This window comes from Nerophis ophidion, linkage group LG25 (assembly GCF_033978795.1).
Source record: "Nerophis ophidion isolate RoL-2023_Sa linkage group LG25, RoL_Noph_v1.0, whole genome shotgun sequence".
NCBI lineage: Eukaryota > Metazoa > Chordata > Actinopteri > Syngnathiformes > Syngnathidae > Nerophis > Nerophis ophidion.
The window spans coordinates 3,685,839-3,707,703 of NC_084635.1; the positions used below are offsets into that span (position 1 = coordinate 3,685,839).

Genomic DNA, 21,865 nt, shown 5'->3' on the forward strand with positions numbered 1-21,865 from the left:
TTTTACCCTAGCCTTAAATCAGGGGTGTCCAAAGTGCGGCCCGCAGCTAATTGTCTACCGGCCCGCCTCACATTCTGGAAATGCTATTGCAAAAATTAAAAAAAAGAACATTAAAAATATTGGAATGAGGTGAAATCTATCGGGAAAAAGTTGCAATGTTGACACAAAGCTGCCGTGTGTCAGGACTTGGACTATGACTTGGATTGTTTCTCCGGCGCAAAGGAAAATTGGCACGAGCGAGACGTGAATGTGAGTACATATTTATTTAAAGCAGGGGTAGGGAACCTATGGCTTTAGAGCCGGATGTGGCTCTTTTGATGACTGCATCTGGCTCTCAGATAAATCTTAGCTGACATTGCTTAACATGATAAGAAATTAATAATTCCGCCGGTAATCACAGTGTTAAAAATAACTTTCAAAATATAAAACATTCTCATGCATTTTAATCCATCCATCCTTTTTCTGCCGCACCTGTTCAAGATGTCGCATTAATGGTAAGAAGTATTATATTTATTATTGGTTAACTTTTAGAATAACAATGTTGTTAAAAAGAATAAGAGACTTTTTATACTCTACAAATGTTGGTCATACTTAAAAATGCACACATTTAGTTGTATTCAGTGTTGAAAAATGTTACTTGGCTCTTACGGAAATACATTTTGAAATATTTGGCTTTTCTGGCTCTCTCAGCCAAAAAGGTTCCCGACCCCTGACCTAGTCAAACTGTCAGGGACAAGCCTGGTTCTGGTGTTTTCAAGGTTTGTCTTCACCCTGAAGTCGCAGCAACGGAGCACAGAGAGATGCTCGACAAAAACATTCCATATAAGTGCAAGTCTGTTCTTTGACTCGGCCTGCTTGGCCAGACTTTAAAGCACTTGAGGCTGACATGCCTTTTTTTTTTTTTCTTTCTAAACACTTTGTGATGGGATCCTTTCATTGTTAGTCCAGCGAGGGCACCTCCGGGCTATATAAGGCTACTTTCAGTGGGGTAAATAAAACGTGTCTTAACATCTACTTTAGTTTTTTTCCTCGTGACTACTCCTCTGTGTCATTAATGAGTCGCAGTGGGTTAGTTTTTGCCTCGTGCCTCACTTGCATGAGTGAAAAATTGTGCAAAGAATGCGCCACCAACCTAATAAGACCTGATAAGTTCAAGAAGAGACAGAGATGATGCAATATTATCTGCTCACAGATGCCACCTGGTGGTTGGTTATGCAAACTGCAGCTTGTGGTAGACAGTCAGTCACCACAAGCTGAATTGGTACCGTTGGGTACCGGTATCGACTCCCAGGTACCAGGAATTGAGACTGTATCGGTCTAGATGCGGTCGCTAGTCCCACGCAGGATTCTCACAGGAATGAGGCAGAAATTCAACCTTACCGACTGTACTTGACCTGTGCAATACTACCCTTCGAGTGCAATACGTCCGACACTAATTAGTATTTATTACTTCAGTACCCTTGTCTTGTTCTGTATATTGTACAGGATTTTGTGTTTCTATAATGTTTTGTATATTGTACAGGATTGCTTATTATTTTTTTGGGGATAGTAGTCTGTTTATTTCAATTGTTAGTTTTTCCTTTATTACCTCTTGGGTTATTTGTTTTTACTCCATAGTCTCACTTGCCAACCTTGAGACCTCCGATTTCGAGAGGTGGGGGGTGGAGGTGGAGGGTGGTGGGGGCGTGGTCGTGGGTGAGGGTCGTGGTTGGGGGCGTGGTTAAGAGTCAAATATTTACTATACATATATATTAAATAGGTATATATATATAAGAAATACTTGAATTTCAGTGAATTCTAGCTAGATATATATATATTTATTTATTTATTTTTTCTATTATATATATATATGTATATATGTATATATATATATATATGTATATATATATATATATGTATATATGTATATATATATATATGTATATATGTATATATATATATATATATATATATATATATATATATATATATATATATATATATACATATATATATATATATACAAGAAATACTTGAATTTCATTGTTCATTTATTTACACATACACACACACAACACTCATCTACTGATTGTTGAGTTAAGGGTTGAATTGTTCATCTTTGTCCTATCCTCTGTCTATTCTACATTCTATTCTAGGTACAGTAGATGGCAGTATTGTCCTGTTTAAGAGTGTCACAAGTTCACAACATTGCTGTTCAGGCAGACGGACTGCTTTACGGTAGACGAAAAAACGTGACTGCTGTTGTTGTGTGTTATTACCGGACTGGCAGGACTTTAATGAAACTGCCTAACAATAAACCCACATAAGAAACCAAGAACTCGCCCTCGATCATTCTACAGTTATATAAAGTCATTGGGCAGACTCGCTCTTTATATTGTGGGAAAGACTGTCGACACGTCACTCAGGTCACATGGAGCTGGAGGGGGCGTGGCCTCCAGCTCCGCCTGAATTTCGGGAGATTTTCGGGAGAAAATTTGTCCTGGGAGGTTTTCGGGAGAGGCGCTGAATTTCGGGAGTCTCCCGGAAAATCCGGGTAGGGTTGGCAAGTATGTCCATATTTGTTCCCACAACCGCACCTTAAGTTGGAGTCCTTAATCTCGTAACATGCAAATATAATGAAAATAAAGTCCATTCGATTCTATTCTTGTTTGTGTTTACTGATGCAGATTGCTCGGAGGGCATGGCCTCGCAGCCGCCGCTGATCACGAATGAGAATGCGGCTTCGACTGCGGTGACCATCGGCTCCTCCGCCAACATCCCCGCCACGCTGGTTCTGGCCTCGTCGTCTTCGTCGTCCTCCACGGCCATCCCCCACCCGAACAGCAACAGCAAGCCTTGGAGGAGCAAGTCCATGAGCTCCAAGCAAGCCTCTCAAGCCCCCTCCTCCGCCGGTGCCATGCAATCAACCAAACAAGAGACCTCCTGTAAGGCCGAAGCTCCTCCTAAGGCTGCCACGCAGAAGTCAATGCTGGAGAAGCTGAAGCTCTTTAACAGCAAAGGAGGCTCCAAATCAAACGGAGTAGGTGCACAGAGCGATCATGCGGCGCCGGGCATGCAGGTGGAGAGAGCAGAGACGGGCTCGAACACCGACCCCCTTGAAGAAGACGACGGAAACATCCGCCCGGGGATGAACGGAGCAGGCGCTCATGTTGCCGTCACCGCCAGCAGCCCCAAAATGGCCTTGAGGGGCATCGCCCAGCGCACTTTCAGCAGAGCTCTGACCGCCAAAAAGAGCTCAGTCAAAGGCCCGGAGAAGGACAAGGACAAGGACAAGGGGAAGGAGAAAGGTAAGGATGTGGGAAAACGCCTCTCCATGCAGGAAAGGACAGAACTCAGGGGAGAGGAGGCCAAGGAGGAAGTGGTTGCTGGAGATTCGGACAGCTCAAACAAAAAGACCTCGAAAATCGCCAGCTTCATCCCCAAAGGGGGTAAAATGGCCAAAAAGGACAATTCCACCCCTGCACACAGCGGAATACCAAAGCCAGGAGGGAAAACCCCGGCCGGGGGTAAAGCCTCGTCAGCGGCGGCGAAGGAGGCCGGGGAGAGACCGAGGAGCATGAGGCTCGGTGGCGGCCTGGCCACGCACCGGGGTTCTTCGGAAAAGGACGGCAAACACTCCAGCTCTACCTCCGGCCCTCACGCCGCGGACGGGAAGACGGGCTGCGCCTCTGCGGCCGGAGGTGGGAACACGCAGAGCACGGCCTGCAACACCGTCAGCGTGCAGCTACCTCAGAACCAACAGCACCACAGTCACCCCAACATGGCCACCGTCGCACCTTTCATGTACAGGTGAGCTCACACGCTCGCCGGACAAGACGCGTGCATAACCCAGCCAGATTCTTGCTCGCACATACAGTCGTGGTCGAAAGTTTCCAACCATTTCTACAACTCTTATTTTTTTGTGGTAGGGTAATTGGAGCACATACTTGTTGATCCCAAAAAACTTTCATGAAGTTTGGTTCTTTTATGAATTTATTATTAACATCAATCTCTAAAGGATATCACCACATGGGCTGGGGAACACTTCAAAAAACCACTGTCAATAACTACAGTTGGTCACTACATCTGTAAGTCCAAGTTTAAACTCCAGTGTGCAAAGTGAAAGCTATTTATCAACAACACCCAGAAACGCCGCCGGCTTCGGTGGGCCTGAGCTCATCTAAGATGGACTGACGCAAAGTGGAAAAGTGTTCAGTGGTCTGATAAGTCCACATTTCAAATTGTTTTTGGAAACCGTGGACGTCGTGTCCTCCTGACCAAAAAGGAAAAGAACCATCCGGACTGTTATAAGCACAAAGTTGAAAAGCCAGCATGTGTGATGGTATGGGGGTGTATTAGTGCCCAAGGCATGGGTAACTTACACATCTGTGAAGGCATCATTAATGCTGAAAGGTATAAACAGCGACATCGTTTACCTACTCAGTGGCCTAGTGGTTAGAATGTCCGCCCTGAGATCGGTGGAATGGGAGTTCAAACCCCGGCCGAGTCGTACCAAAGACTATAAAAAAATTGGACCCATTACCTCCCTGCTTGGCACTCAGCATCAAGGGTTGGAACTGGGGGTTATATCACCATAAATGATTCCCGGGCGCGGCACCGCTGCTGCCCACTGCTCCCCTCACTTCCCAGGGGGTGATTAAGGGGATGGGTCAAATGCAGAGGACAAATTTCACCACACCTAGTGTGTGTGACAATCATTGGTACTTGAACTTTAACTTTTTATCTGTAAGTCGAAGTTAAAACTCTACGATGCAAAGCAAAAGCCATTTATCAACAACACCCAGAAACGCCGCCGGCTTCGGTGGGCCTGAGCTCATCCAAGATGGACTGACACAAAGTGGAAAAGTGTTCTGTGGTCTGATAAGTCCACATTTCAAATTGTTTTTGGAAACTGTGGACGTCGTGTCCTCCTGACCAAAAAGGAAAAGAACCATCCGGACTGTTATAAGCGCAAAGTTCAAAAGCCAGCATGTGTGATGGTGTGGGGGTGTATTAGTGCCCAAGGCATGGGTAACTTACACATCTGTGAAGGCATCATTAATGCTGAAAGGTATATAGAGCTACATCTTTTACCTACTCAGTGGCCTAGTGGTTAGAGTATCCGCCCTGAGATCGGTAGAATGGGAGTTCAAACCCCGGCCGAGTCATACCAAAGACTATAAAAAAATGGGACCCATTGGATTCCTGCTTGGCACTCAGCATCAAAGATTGGAACTGGGTGTTATATCACCTTAAATGATTCCCTGGCGCGGCACCGCTGCTGCCCACTGCTCCCCTCACTTCCCAGGGGATGGGTCAAATGCAGAGGACAAATTTCACCACACCCAGTGTGTGTGACAATCATTGGTACTACAACTTTAACTTTTTATCTGTAAGTCGAAATTAAAACTCTACGATGCAAAGCAAAAGCCATTTATCAACAACACCCAGAAACGCTACCGGCTTCAGTGGGCCCGAGTTCATTTAAGATGGACTGATGCACCGTGTAAAAGTGTTCTCTTGAACGTCTGGCAGGCCAGATCGAAATGCTCAACGAGCCTTAATTTGCCCAGGTCTGGGTTATGCCGGATACATTTCGTACTGGTAAGATTGCAGATGACACTAATATCCATTGTTAGTAAAAGTCGAAGGTTCCATGCATCTTTCCTCTACTGGCATTTTGGACTGTAAGCTGCTCATATTGGAGCCTGGTCACAAGACGGGAAACAGCAGATTTAATTCTTAATCAGGTTTATCCCTCTTTTGTGAAATATCAGCCTCCCACTAACTGCATGGTAATTCAGAATAAACTCTTGTCTTTGTTTTGATTATTCACACAATCTATCCCTGCAGATCTCAAAACGAGGCCGAGGGAGTCGTGAGCAGCGAGTCCAGTTCAGGAAGCAGAGGGGATGTTTCCTTCAGCAAGACCAACCAGCCGTCAATCGAGGACCTTTCAGGTTGGTGAACACTTCTCTCGTGTGGCAAGAAACTTTTTCTATTGTCATCGTTGAATCTGGTTAATGTTTCTTCATGTTGTCCAAAGGTGAAGACCCAGAGACCAGGCGACTGCGGACTGTCAAAAACATTGCAGATCTGCGGCAGAACTTGGAGGAGACCATGTCCAGTTTGCGGGGAACTCAGGCCACACACAGGTAACTGCCATGTTTGTGGGTAATATTTCATTATTTTACCTGTTTATTTGTTGTTGTTTTTTTTACATACTCTCTTCTTTGCCATGTGTATGTATATATATGTATATATATATATATATATATATATATATAATATATATATATATATATATATATATATATATATTGTGTGTGTGTGTGTATATATGTATATGTATATATATGTATATATATATGTGTGTGTGTGTGTGTGTGTGTGTATATATGTATATGTATATATATGTATATATATATATGTGTGTGTGTGTGTGTGTGTGTGTGTGTATATGTATATGTATATATGTGTGTGTGTGTGTGTGTGTGTGTGTGTATATATGTATATGTATATATATGTATACATATATATGTGTGTGTGTATATAGGTATATATATATACATTATACATATTCATATATATATATATGTGTATGTATAAAAATATGTATGTATATATTTGTTTATATGTATATATATTTATATATATGTGTGTATGTATATATATATATATATAATGTGTGTGTGTGTGTATGTATGTATATATTCATATATTTATTCATATAGTAAGTTAGGTCAAGAAAAAACACAAGAGGCTATATCATCCCTACAAGCCTGTTTCGCAGGTTTCCCTTTTATAATATATATATATATATATATATATATACACATATTTTTATATATATGTATATGAATATATGTATATATATATATACTATTTATATGTATTTATATATATATATATATATATATACACACACATAGATACATACATACATACATACATATATACATACACACATACATATATTAAGTTAAAATTAAAGTTGTAAATCATAAATAAAAACAAAATACAATGATTTGCAATTCCTTTTCATCCTATATTCAATTAAATAGACTGCAAAAACAAGATACTTAGTGTTCAAACTGGTAAACTTTGTTATTTCTTGCAAATATTAGCTCATTTGGAATTAAAAGCATGCAACATGTTTCTAAAAAAGTTGGCACAAGTGGCAAAAAAGATTGAGAAAGTTGAGGCAAGCTCATCAAACACTTATATGTAACATCCGAGCAACTCCTGTGTAAATGTATTCAGTTGCTAATTTATAATGGATAGGATATACTTTATTCATCCCCCAATGGGGAAATGATATGGTTACAGTGCAGATGCAAAAAGTCCACAATAACAAGGTAAAACAGATGAAAACAAAGGCATAACATACATTAAAAGAGCACAGGGCTGATGCTACCAGCTGCCAGTTTAGCGGTGCCATTTCTGCATACAGCTACAGAAGTAAAACACAACAAAAAAACAAAAAAAAAACAAAAAATAGTACATATTGTGTGCGGAAAAGACCCAACAAAGTACCCAAGAGAGCCGACTTTGTCCTAGGCTGCCCACTAGCTTTCGGCCAATATTCGGTTTGTGCGGATGAGCGAGAATGTATCTAGGGCAGAGGTCGGCAACCCAAAATGTTGAAAGAGCAGTATTGGACCACAAATACAAAAAAAGGAATCGGTCTGGAACCGCAAAAACAATGTAAAGACTTATATAAGTGTTATAATCATGGCAACACAGGCTTCGCAGGTTGACGCAAATCTTCATTGACAGAAATGTCGAAATATAATATTAATTCTACACATTTTTACAACATTGGAAAACATGAGTAAAATTTCTCAAAGTGTGAGATAACTCCTGGAAATGACTGTCTTAGAATAGCCAAAGGTACAAATGTGTGTGTCCAAGTTAAAGGAAACAACAGGCTGTCTTCTTCTAATGGATTTATTACAATCTTTGCAAGCTGGATAACGTTTGCTGTGGTCTGGAACAACATGGCTCACAAACAACTATAAGAAATTCAGCCAATATTACATACAGATAATGTGCCATGAGACATGCAAATATATATTAGATACACAAAGGACATAAGTAAAGGAAATTAAATGAGCTCAAATATACCTACAAACAGGGCATGATGATGCAATATGTACATACAGCTAGCCTAAATATCATGTCAGCATCGATTAGCTTGCATTGACCAAATATGCCTGATTGGTACCCCAACGAGTCAATAACATCAACAAAGATCACCTTTGTGCATTCACGCACAGCATAAAACGTTTGGTGGACAAAATGAGACAAAGAAGGAGTGGCCTAAAACACGTCTTTTTGTAGCAGCGTCTGAGAAAGTTATACATGTGAACAAACTGTTGAGTCACAGTCCACACAATGGTGAGTTCAAGGGCCACTGAAAATAGTAGGACAAAATGGCGGTCGCCAAATACTGTCATCGGTGAAGCAGAAACACAATTACGTGTTAACGCTGGTGCTTCCTGCTTTTAAGCAGCCATCTTGAGACGGCAGCAGCGCAGCAGCAGCAGCGCAGGGATTTTTTGAAGGCGTGTAAAATCAAAACCGGAGCAGTTATTAAAACTCTTTTAATAACTTTTAATCAGAAGGTTTCAATCTCTCTCCTGTGCGAGTTTGAAGCCAACACGACAAAAGTGCTCAGAGGAGATAACGTTTGAAAAAAGGTGACAGGTTTTTACAAAACTTTTGTTTTGAAGGGGTAATTGCCAACCCCCTGTTGATTTTTGCTGGTGGATGTCAATTATTAAAATGTAGGTCTAAGTGAGACCTACATAGAGGTTTTTGTTTTATGTCCCTCCGACATTTCTACCGGAAGTTACAAGCAGTTTTGTCTGTGTTTTCTTTCTAGGAGCAGTTTTGTCTGTGTTTTATTCCTAGGGGGCGCTAGAGCAAAATTTTGAGTTTTGGGGTTTTTTTTTTTTTATTAGATCGCAGTTTTTGCCAGTCCTGATGTGTGTGTCCAGATTGGTGAGTTTTGAAACATTTTAAGGGGATCAAATTACAGCTCAAAGAGGCAAAAATGACCTTTTTTAGGAAACTTTTGTTTATGCTAAACAGTTGGCTTTCTAACAATTAGGACAATTGTCCTCCTACAGAAACCAAATTACAACGAAAAACTGATTTTTTTACCCCATTTTATTTTTTATTTCCATGCATTTTTGAAAAAGCTCCATGGAGCCACCTGAGCGTCGCTAAAGAGTCGCGGGTTGCTGACCCCCGGTCACGGGAGTGTCTGACGTACTCATTCAGCCAAAAGCAGTGTGTTTGAGAGAGAAGAGACACTAGGGAAGTGAATTACATTTATATAGCGCTTTTCTCTAGTGACTCAAAGCACTTTTACATAGTGAAACCCAATATCTAAGTTACATTTAAAGGCCTACTGAAATGAGATGTTCTTATTTAAACGGGGATAGCAGGTCCATTCTATGTGTCGTACTTGATAATTTCGCGATATTGCCATATTTTTGCTGAAAGGATTTAGTAGAGAACATCCACGATAAAGTTCACAACTTTTGGTCGCTAATAAGAAAAAGCCTTGCCTGTATCGGACGTCGCAGACAAAAAAGAGCTATTCGGACCAAGAAAATGACAATTTCCCCATTAATTTGAGCGAGGATGAAAGATTCGTGGCTGAGGATATTGATAGCGAAGGACTAGAAAAAAATATATATATAAATAAAGTAAAAAAAAAAAAAAAAGGCGATTGCAATGTGAGCGGTTCAGATGTTTTAGACACATTTACTAGGATAATTCTGGAAGATCCCTTATCTACTTATTGTTTTGATAGTGTTTTTAGTGAGATTGTAAAGATTGTAAAGACATACCTCGAGGTCGGATGGCTGCGGTGAACACGCAGTGTCTCAGAGAGAAGCCGAGGAGCCAAGCTCACAGCTGCCTTTTTTGACGGAATGGCTCGGCTGGTAGAGTGGCCGTGCCAGCAACTTGAGGGTTGCAGGTTCGATCCCCGCTTCCGCCATCCTAGTCACTGCCGTTGTGTCCTTGGGCAAGACACTTTACCCACCTGCTCCCAGTGCCACCCACACTGGTTTAAATGTAAAAATTAGATATTGGGTTTCACTATGTAAAGCGCTTTGAGTCATTAGAGAAAAAGCGCCATATAAATATAATTCACTTCACAATTCACTTCACATGACACCTGCTGCAGGACGACGAATAATCCATTGATGTCTCCGGTAAGATATATATCACAATATCCCCATCCAAAAACATGCTGGTTGACGTAGAGAAAACATGTTCTCTTGACCGCTCCGCTTTCACAACAAACAAAGAAACACCGGCTGTGTCTCGGTGCTAAAGGCAGCTGCAATCCACCGCTTTCCACCAACAGCATTCTTCTTTGACGTCTCCATTATTAAATGAACAAATTGCAAAAGATTCAGCAACACAAATGTCCAAAATACTGTGTAATTATGTGATTAAAGCAGACGACTTTTAGCCGTGTTTGGTGCAGCGCTAATATTTCCTTACAGTCCGTGACGTCACGTGTACGCGTCATCATTCCACGACGTTTTCAACAAGAAACTCGCAGGAAACTTAAAATTACAATTCAATAAAATAAAAAGGCCGTATTGGCATGTGTTGAAATGTTAATTGGGGCGGCATAGCTCGGTTGGTAGAGTGGCCGTGCCAGCAACTTGAGGGTTGCAGGTTCGATTCCCGCTTCCGTCATCCTAATCACTGCCGTTGTGTCCTTGGGCAAGACACTTTACCCACCTGCTCCCAGTGCCACCCACACTGGTTTGAAAGTAAAAATTGGATATTGGGTTTCACTATGTAAAGCGCTTTGAGTCATTAGAGAAAAAGCGCCATATAAATATAATTCACTTCACAATTCACTTCACATGACACCAGCTGCAGGACGACGAATAATCCATTGATGTCTCCGGTAAGATATATATCACAATATCCCCATCCAAAAACATGCTGGTTGACGTAGAGAAAACATGTTCTCTTGACCGCTCCGCTTTCACAACAAACAAAGAAACACCGGCTGTGTCTCGGTGCTAAAGACAGCTGCAATCCACCGCTTTCCACCAACAGCATTCTTCTTTGACGTCTCCATTATTAAATGAACAAATTGCAAAAGATTCAGCAACACAGATGTCCAAAATACTGTGTAATTATGCCATGAACCGAGATGACTTTTAGCCATGTTTGGTGCAGCGCTAATATTTCCTTACAGTCCGTGACGTCACGTGTACGCGTCATCATTCCACGACATTTTCAACAAGAAACTCGCAGGAAACTTAAAATTACAATTCAATAAAATAAAAAGGCCGTATTGGCATGTGTTAAACTGTTAACTGTGGCGGCATAGCTCGGTTGGTAGAGTGGCCGTGCTAGCAACTTGAGGGTTGCAGGTTCGATCCCCGCTTCCGCCATCCTAGTCACTGCCGTTGTGTCCTTGGGCAAGACACTTTACCCACCTGCTCCCAGTGCCACCCACACTGGTTTAAATGTAACTTAGATATTGGGTTTCACTATGTAAAGCGCTTTGAGTCATTAGAGGAAAAAGCGCTATATGAATATCATTCACTTCACAATTCACTTCACATGACACCTGCTGCAGGACGACGAATAATCCATTGATGTCTCCGGTAAGATACATATCACAATATCCCCATCCAAAAACATGCTGGTTGACGTAGAGAAAACATGTTCTCTTGACCGCTCCGCTTTCACAACAAACAAAGAAACACCGGCTGTGTCTCGGTGCTAAAGACAGCTGCAATACACCGCTTTCCACCAACAGCATTCTTCTTTGACGTCTCCATTATTAAATGAACAAATTGCAAAAGATTCAGCAACACAGATGTCCAAAATACTGTGTAATTATGTGATTAAAGCAGACGACTTTTAGCCGTGTTTGGTGCAGCGCTAATATTTCCTTACAGTCCGTGACGTCACGTGTACGCGTCATCATTCCACCACATTTTCAACAAGAAACTCGCAGGAAACTTAAAATTACAATTCAATAAAATAAAAAGGCAGTATTGGCATGTGTTAAACTGTTAACTGTGGCGGCATAGCTCGGTTGGTAGAGTGGCCGTGCTAGCAACTTGAGGGTTGCAGGTTCGATCCCCACTTCTGTCATCCGAGTCACTGCCGTTAGGTCCTCGGGCAAGACACTTTACCCACCTGCTCCCAGTGCCACCCACACTGGTTTAAATGTAACTTAGATATTGGGTTGCACTATGTAAAGCGCTTTGAGTCATTAGAGAAAAAGCGCTATATAAATATAATTCACTTCACAATTCACTTGACATGACACCTGCTGCAGGACGACGAATAATCCATTGATGTCTCCGGTAAGATATATATCACAATATCCCCATCCAAAAACATGCTGGTTGACGTAGAGAAAACATGTTCTCTTGACCGCTCCGCTTTCACAACAAACAAAGAAACACCGGCTGTGTCTCGGTGCTAAAGACAGCTGCAATACACCGCTTTCCACCAACAGCATTCTTCTTTGACGTCTCCATTATTAAATGGACAAATTGCAAAAGATTCAGCAACACAGATGTCCAAAATACTGTGTAATTATGTGATTAAAGCAGACGACTTTTAGCCGTGTTTGGTCCTTACAGTCCGTGACGTCATCATTCCGCGACGTTTTCAACAAGAAACTCCGCGGGAAATTTAAAATTGCAATTTAGTAAACTAAAGCGGCCGTATTGGCATGTGTTGCAATGTTAATATTTCATCATTGATATATAAACTATCAGACTGCGTGGTCGCTAATAGTGGCTCTCAGTAGGCCTTTAAACCAGTGTAGGGTGGCACCGAGAGCAGGTGGGTAAAGTTTCTTGCCCAAGGACACAATGGCAGTGACTAGGATGGCAGAAGCGGGGATTGAACCTGGAACCCACGGCCACTCTACCAACCGAGCTATACCGCCCCACTACTACAACCTATACTAGAAAAGATGCACGTTTGAATAATTTCATTGTAATAATTTCTACATTTCTGCATTCCTCTCCCCAGCACCTTGGAAACCACGTTCGATGGCAGCGTCACCACGGATGTCAGCAGCGGCAGCAACACCAGCGGAGGAGGACGAAGCATCCTCAGTCTCACCTCCTCCCGGCCCTCCTTGTCGTCATGGAGACTGGGCCAGTCCAGCCCTCGTCTCCAAGCGGGCGACGCCCCCTCGGTGGGGAACGGCTACGCGGGCCGGGCGGCCGGCGTCCAAGCGGGCCGCTACTTGTACCCGGGACACCTCCGGCGACAGCTGGCTGGCCGCAGCGGAAGCCTCGGCAGCGCGGAGCTCGGAGACAGACCCGGGGAGGACGTGGACCTGGACGGGTTAGCCATGGAGGTCACCGGCTACATGAGCGATGGAGATGTCCTGAGCAAGAACGCCACGCGCGCGGATGACGTCGCCAGCGGGTGAGTGCACGCCGTGTCGCCGCCACCGCTGCTGCTCACTGCTCCCCTCACTTCCCAAGGGGTCGAATGCAGAGAGTAATTTCACCACACCTAGTGTGTGCGACTATCCGTGGTACTTTAACTTAAAGTCCTACTGAAATGAGATTTTCTTATTCAAACGGTCCATTCTATGTGTCATAATTGATCATTTCGCGATATTGCCATATTTTTGTTGAAAGGATTTAGTAGAGAACATCCAAGATAAAGTTTGCAACTTTTGGTCGCTAATAAAAAAGCCTTGCCTGTACCGGAAGTAGCAGACGATGTGCACGTGACGTCACGGGTTGTGGAGCTCCTCACATCTGAACATTGTTTACAATCATGGCCACCAGCAGCGAGAGCGATTCGGACCGAGAAAGCGACGATTTCCCCATTAATTTGAGCGAGGATGAAAGATTCGTGGAGGAGGAAAGTGAGAGTGAAGAACTAGAAGGGCAGTGGGAGCGATTCAGATGTTATTAGACACATTTACTAGGATAATTCTGGAAAATTCCTTATCTGCTTATTGTGTTACTAGTGAGATTATATAAATGATAAATGGGTTGTACTTGTATAGCGCTTTTCTACCTTCAAGGTACTCAAAGCGCTTTGACACTACTTCCACATTTACCCATTCACACACACATTCACACACTGATGGAGGGAGCTGCCATGCAAGGCGCTAACCAGCACCCATCAGGAGCAAGGGTGAAGTGTCTTGCTCAGGACACAACGGACATGACAAGGTTGGTACTAGGTGGGGATTGAACCAGGGACCTTCGGGTTGCGCACGGCCACTCTCCCACTGCGCCAGTCCTACCTGAAAGTCGGAGGGGTGTGATGACCGCCAGTGTCTCTGAAGGGAGCTACGTTTCTCGACGAGGCAAAGCGAAGGCAGCCGTTGGGGCTGGGCTGAGATTTTTTTTACCCCCTCTTCCACGGTGGAATCATCCACGTTCGGTGTCGGAGGAGGCAAGAGAGTCCTCAGCTGCCTCTTTGACAGGTGCACGAGGAACAACGCAAGCTCTCCGCTCATGTCTACGGAGAGCTTCCTTTCTTCCATCCATTTTCTACCGTTTATTCCCTTTGGGGTCGCGGGGGGGGCTGATGCCTATCTCAGCTACAGTCGGGCGGAAGGCGGGCTACACCCTGGACAAGTCTAAGAGCCGACTTATTACCACAATTTTTCAACCGAAACCTGCCGGTTGACATGTGGTAGGGAACCATGTTCGCTTGACCGCTCTGTCCCATAGTAAAGCTTCACCGTCATCTTTCGGGAATGTAAACAAGGAAACACCGGCTGTGTTTGTGTTGCTAGAGGCAGCCGCTATACACCGCTTCCCACCTGCATCTTTCTTCTTTGACGTCTCCATTATTTATTGAACAAATTGGAAAAGATTCAGCAACACAGATGTCCAGAATACTGTGTAATTATGCGATCAAAGCAGATGACTTATAGCTGGGATCGGGGCTGGGACAAAATGTCCGCTACAATGCGTGACGTCACGCACACGCCTCATCATACCTCGACGTTTTCAACAGGATACTTCGCGCGAAATTTAAAATTGCCATTTAGTAAACTAAAAAGGCTGCTTTGGCATGTGTTGCAATGTTAAAATTTCATCATTGATATATAAACTGCGTGGTCGGTAGTCAGGGGCGCCGCTAGGGATTTTGGGCCCCATGAAAATAATCTTTACAGGGCCCCCAACACACAATTTCATCATCATTAGGGGCCTGCCTGGGCCCCCCTCCATCATGGGCCCCTACAGTCCGTCTCCTTTAAACCCCCTTTTCGGCCCCCCTGTCGGTTGTTGTGGGTTTCAGTAGGCCTTTAAATGCAGACTCTTCTTTTATATTTTTTTGACGTAATTATACAAGTTGCCACATGATGGCAGCAGAGATCCTTTCTTACTCGTGGTGCCATTCAATCGTTTTATTTAGCTGGAATCCCACAAGAGTCCCATCACTTACAAACACTGACATGCTGGTGCTTTGATATCTCCTAAGGGTGAGGGCGGTAGCAGGAAATAACAAAAGCCGAATATAAATAAAATACGTGCAGGTGAGCGTGAAACTGTGTGGTTGTTGTTATTTTGCCCTAAAACATTATTATTATTATTATTCAATATGTTTAGCAAAAAAATAATTGAAGACTACAATCTTCAAATGTTTTAATTGTCTTATTTCTGGTCGCTGTTTGTACCTAGCATTAATACTACAGTTCCCAGGATGCATTGCATTTTTAAATTGGTTTGCCTCGCCCCGTTCTGTGTTTGTCTTCCATTTTTTTATAGTATTTATTTATTTTTTTGATAGGGAAATCAATAAAGCAGGGGTCTCGAACTCAATTCACCTGGGGGGCCACTGGATGCAGAGTCTGGGTGAGGCTGGGCCGCAAGAAAAGAAAATATTGTAGTTAGTGCTGCAAGGGTTACTGGGTATTTTTTCTGTCGTGTTTATGTTGTGTTACGGTGCGGATGTTTTCCCGAATTGTGTTTGTCATTCTTTTTTGGTGTGGGTTCACAGTGTGGCGCATATTTGCAACAGTGTTTAAGTTGTTTATACGGCCACCCTCAGTGTGACCTGTATGGCTGTTGACCAAGTATGATTTGCATTCATTTGTGTGTGTGACTGGGCCGCAACGTAAAGGCAGTGCCGGTAAGGTTTATTGGCGCTCTGTACTTCTCCCTACATCAGTGTACCGCTACGTACAGTGGCGTTTTATAGAGTCATAAATTTTACTTTTTGAAACTGTTACCGATAATTTCCGATATTATATTCTAAAGCATTTATCGGCCAATAATATCGGCAGTCCGATATTATCGGACATCTCTACAAATAACAGTTTGAATTGGTCGAGGTTATCGGGGACTGTTATTACTGACGGACAGGTGTCGCGGTGTGACTGCAGCCTGGCACGTAAGAAAACCCTCGTCTCCATGGCAACGTCTCTGTCGTTTCCACTCATTTGCCGCTTTTCCACTGAAGCAGGGGTAGGCAACCCAGAACGTTGAAAGAGCCATTTTGCACCCAAATAACACAACGCTGTCAAGCTCCATTCATATAAAACCTGAGGGCCGCACGAACATTAGACTTTCATTTTAAGGTAGGGGCCGCAAAATAACGTTTCGCGGGCCGCGAGTCTGAGACCCCTGCAATAAAGTAATGAGAAAACAGACACTTTTTTGCCCCCCTTCCCAAAAAAAGTAAATAAAAATGAACTACAGAAAAATAAAAGTAAACTAATAACACCCCATCACACCCCCCGTCCTACATTTCAGTCACAGTGAATATTTATGTCAGGGTCAGCAACCTTTTTGAAACCAAGAGCTACTTCTTGGGTACTGATTAATGCGAAGGGCTACCAGTTTGATACACACTTAAATAAATTGCCAGAAATAGCCAATTTGCTCAATTTACCTTTAATAAATATATATATATATATATTTAAATTAAAAAATGGGTATTTCTGTCTGTCATTCCATCGTACAATTTTTTTTCTTTTTACGGAAGGTTTTTTGTATTAAAAAAACCCACAATTGAACGGTTTAAAAGAGGAGAAAACAGGAAAAAAATGAAAATTCAATTTTGAAACATAGTTTATCTTCAATTTCGACTCTTTAAAATTCAAAATTCAAATGGAAAAAAGAACAGAAAAAGGAGCTCATTCGAATCTTTTTCAAAAAATTTAAAAAAGAATTTATGCAACATCATTAGTATTTTTTCCTCATTAAGATTAATTGTAGAATTTTGATGACATGTTTTAAATAGGTTAAAATCCAATCTGCATTTTGTTAGAATATATAATAAATTGGACCAAGCTATATTTCTAACAAAGACAAATAATTATTTCTTCTAGATTTTGAACAAAAAATTTTAAATAAATTCAAAAGACTTTGAAATAAGATTACAATTTGATTCTACAGATTTTCTAGATTTGCCAGAATTTTTTATTTTATTTTAATCATAAGTTTGAAGAAATATTTCACAAATACTCTTCTTCGAAAAAACAGAAATTAAAATGAAGAATTAAATTAAAATGTATTTATTTTTCTTTACAATAAAAAATAAATGTACTTGAACATTGATTTAAATTGTCAGGGAAGAAGAGGAAGCTAAAAAGGTTTAAAAATCCTAAAAAAATGTCTAAGGTTGTACTTTTTCTCTAAAATTGTCTTTCTGAAAGTTATAAGAAGCAAAGTAAAAAAATAAATGAATTTATTTAAACAAGTGAAGACCAAGTCTTAAAAACATTTTCTTGGATTTTCAAATTCTATTTGAGTTTTGTCTCTCTTAGAAATAAAAATGTCGAGCAAAGCGAGACCAGCTTGGCTAGTAAATAAATACAATTTTTAAAATAATGGCAGCTCACTGGTAAGTGCTGCTATTTGAGCTATTTTTAGAACAGGCCAGCGGGCACCGCGTTGGTGACCCCTGATCTATGTACTGCCTTCCTCTTCACTACAAGCGGATAGAGAATCACAATAACTGACTAAAAGGAAACAAAATAGGGTAACAACAAACAAAAAAATCACAAACACACAGAGAAGTGTCACTGAATAAAAACAACATAATTTATGCAGCCTCAGGTCAAGACAAATTGTTTTTGGTTTACCCATCATATTATATTTCATGTTCTTTCTTTTTCTTTTCTTAGTTTATTTCAAACATGAACATGAACACACTTACAACATAATACATCAAACAATCCCTCATCATTTCACATCATATCATGTCCGAAAAGGAGTAGGAAGAAGCAAAGCTTATTTCATCCTACCTCTTTTTCCACTTCAAGCGTCTACAATTATAAACATTCATCCACTGACTTCCTTTATAATAAAATGACATCCGCGAATGAGTAATACAACAGTTTTCTCTAAATCTAAGAAAAACATGAGGTCCTTAAGCCATAGGGAGGCCTTGGGGGCAAACTGGGATTTCCACTCCAATAAAATCCTTCTTCCAGCAATAATAATGCAAAGGCGATACTGTGTCGCTAAAAGTCTGCTTAATTTTTTGATAGGTTGGGGAAATTCCAAAAATAGCCAATTCTGCACAAGGCGTCAATTTAAAATTTAATGCATCTGCAAGATGATTACAAATATTAGTCTTGTAGGCTTTTAGACTGGAACAGGACCAGAACATGTTTGCAGGAATCAATTGACATAATTACATGTATCGCCAATAATGGCACACATTACTAAAATAAATGCGATGGACAACCTTAAACTGTATAAAATTAAGCTTTGAACAAGACGTGCTATCATTTATTTATGTCCATGCAGATTTCCAGTCATTGTCATCCAAAACGTTGCCAAATTCTTCTTCCGAGTTGTTTCTAATTTTGTCAAGAGATGTCTCTTTAAGATGGAAAATTAGGATGTACATTTTAGAAATGATGCCTTTCTGATTCATGGGGGTTTCAAAGAGTGAGTCTATAACTATTAGAAAATAGTTATTTGTGGGTAAGTGATCCTGAAATTGTGGCCATTTAGTGTCCTTTTGCCCTAGAATACAAATATTAATATTATTCTGTATGTTTCTCCAAAAAATATTTGAAGACTACATTCTTCAATTAATTGAATTGTCTTGTTTCTGGCCGCCGTTTAGTGTAACCAGCAATAACACTACAATTCCCAGGATGCATTGCGGCGGTAGGCGCGTTTTTAAATTGGTTTGCCACGCCCTCTTTCCTGTTTGTCTTCCTTAGCGGTGATGCCAATATGTCGTCAAAGTTGCTCGTTTGGAGTTGAAAAGGTAATTTATCCCTTCCTTCACACAATTTCAAGAGGACTTTTAAGTGTTTATTGTGTCTTCAAAATGCCGTCCTTTAAAATATATAGGTAAGAGACGTTTGATTAGCTCGTGTTGTGACGTCATCTTCTAGCTTGTAAGTACAGTAAATACATCCATCCATCCATTTCCTACCGCTTATTCCCTTTGGGGGGGAGCTCTTGCCTATATCTTTGCTTATTTGGCGAGATCAATTATGTATTACTAGTGTAAGGTATCATAATTAAGTCTGGATTATTATTAGAAAATGCAGATCAGTCTAATTACCTAATTAATTAAGCAAATTTCTTGACCATCTAAAAAAAAATATTTGAATGCTTCACAAATCACTATAAATATGTCGAATTTCCATCCATTTCCCTTCCATTTTCTACCGCTTATTCCCTTTTGGGGTCGCGGGGGGCGCTGGCGCCTATCTCAGCTACAATCGGGCGGAAGGCGGGGTACACCCTGGACAAGTCGCCCCCTCATCACAGGGCCAACACAGATAGACAGACAACATTCACACTCACATTCAAACACTAGGGACCATTTAGTGTTGCCAATCAACCTATCCCCAGGTGCATGTCGAATTTTAAGATGCTTTAACCTCAACACCGATGGAGGCTAAAACTAATTAAATAAATACATGTTTTGAAACATCGATACATCCATACATCCATCCATTTTCCTATCCCAAAAAATTTTCAAGATAATTGAAATATTTTGTCTTAAAAGTGCCTTTAACACAGAGGTGTCGAACTCGTTTTGGGCTATGTCTACATTAAGCCGGATAACCCCTTAAACCATGGGTGTCAAACTCTGGCCCGCGGGCCAAATTTGGCCCGCCGTGTAATTTCACTTGACCCTTGAGGCAATATCAAATTAACATTAGAGCTGGCCCGCCGCTGTAACACCGCATTCGCCGCTAACAATCTTACTTGCCAACCCTCTCGATTTTCCCGGGAGACTCCCGAAGTTCAGTCCCCCTGCTGAATTTCATCCCGGACGACAATATTTGCGGTGGGCTTTAAAAGCACTGCCTTTGGTGTTCTCTACAACCCGTCTCCACGTCCGCTTTTCCTCCATACAAACAGCGTGCCGGCCCACTCACATAATATATGCGGCTTATACACACACACAAGTGAATGCAAGGCATACTTGGTCAACAGCCATACAGGTCACACTGAGGGTGGCCGTATAAATAACTTTAACACTGTTACAAATATGCGCCACACTGTGAATCCACACCAAACAAGAATGACACATTTCGGGAGAACATCCGCACCGTAACACAACAGAACAAATACCCAGAACACCTTGCAGCACTAACTCTTCTGGGAGGCTACAATATACACTCCCGCTACCACCAAACCCCGTCCAACTCAACCCCACCGCCGAAAAGAGGCATTCAATTTTTATTAAAATTTAATTTGATATGCCATTGATATTTTTTAATTATTATTATTATTTGAAACTCGATTTTGAAGTGAAATGAAGTGAATTATATTTATATAGCGCTTTTCTCTAGTGACTCAAAGCGCTTTACATAGTGAAACCCAATATCTAAGTTACATTTAAACCAGTGTGGGTGGCACTGGGAGCAGGTGGGTAAAGTGTCTTGCCCAAGGACACAACGGAAGTGACTAGGATGGCGGAAGCGGGGATCGAACCTGCAACCCTCAAGTTGCTGGCACGGCCGCTCTACCAACCGAGCAATGCCGCCCCATGTCACTATAAAGTTATATAAGCCTTGCTTGTTCAATATTCAATGCAAAACTTGTTTGGGTCCCTATTAAAAGGTTAATTTGTTCAACCCTTGGCCCGCGGCTTTGTTCGGTTTTAAATTTTGGCCCACTCTGTATTTCAGTTTGACACCCCTGCCTTAAACTAATAATTATTTAGCCTAAGCCCCGTTTCAGCCACACTAAACCAGGGGTCGGCAACCCACGGCTCTGATGTGGCTCAGCTGCATACTTGCCGACCCGCATGATTTTTCCGGGAGATTTACGAATTTCGGTGCCTCTCCCAGAAACATCCCGGGGATAACATTCTCCGATTGTCACCCGCACGACGGTATTGAGGGCTTACCGTGATGGCAATGCTTTAAACGTCTTCTAAAATATGTCGTCGCGCTGCGCCTGCTTTCCCGCCATGCTATCTGCGTGCTGGCCGGTCACATGTAGCATACGAGCCCAGCTAACTCACGTAACTGACTGCAAGGCATACTTGATCAACAGCCACACAGTTTACACTGATGGTTGTATTATAAACGACTTTAACACTCTTACTAATATGCGCCACATTGTGAACCCACACCAGACAAGAATGACAAACACATTTCGGGAGAACATCCGCACTGTAACATAACACAACAGAACAAATACCCAGAATCCCATGCACCCCTAACTCTTTGCAAGTGGCAAATCATTTTCAATGGCCTTGACTTTGACACATAGGTCCTAATATGATCGTTGTATGATAGCATGTGTTCGTGTGAGACAGGTGTGCTGTGTGGATTCTGTCCTCCTCGTGGCAAAGTTGTTTACTGTGAAAATAGCTTTTTGTTCAGATGAAGCAGTTTGACGTGGCTGGTGTTGGGGCTCTAAGCTGCAAATCCTTGAGGTGTTTGTGTTTTAAC

At 41.8% G+C, this 21,865-nt stretch overlaps 1 protein-coding gene across 3 annotated transcripts in view; it reads left to right on the forward strand.

Annotated features, from left to right (window-relative positions):
• nav2a (neuron navigator 2a) overlaps positions 1-21,865 on the forward strand; it is a 460,666-nt gene that overhangs the window by 126,279 nt on the left and 312,522 nt on the right. For 2 of the 3 annotated variants that reach the window (XM_061887617.1, XM_061887615.1), the window contains exons 8-11: positions 2,667-3,789; positions 5,833-5,939; positions 6,026-6,134; positions 13,027-13,431. In XM_061887617.1, coding sequence (XP_061743601.1) covers positions 2,667-3,789; positions 5,833-5,939; positions 6,026-6,134; positions 13,027-13,431 — 1,744 coding nt within the window. Of the gene's footprint in view, positions 1-2,666; positions 3,790-5,832; positions 5,940-6,025; positions 6,135-13,026; positions 13,432-19,140; positions 19,210-21,865 lie in introns of those variants that run through there. The other variant, XR_009804322.1, reaches the window with a different exon arrangement.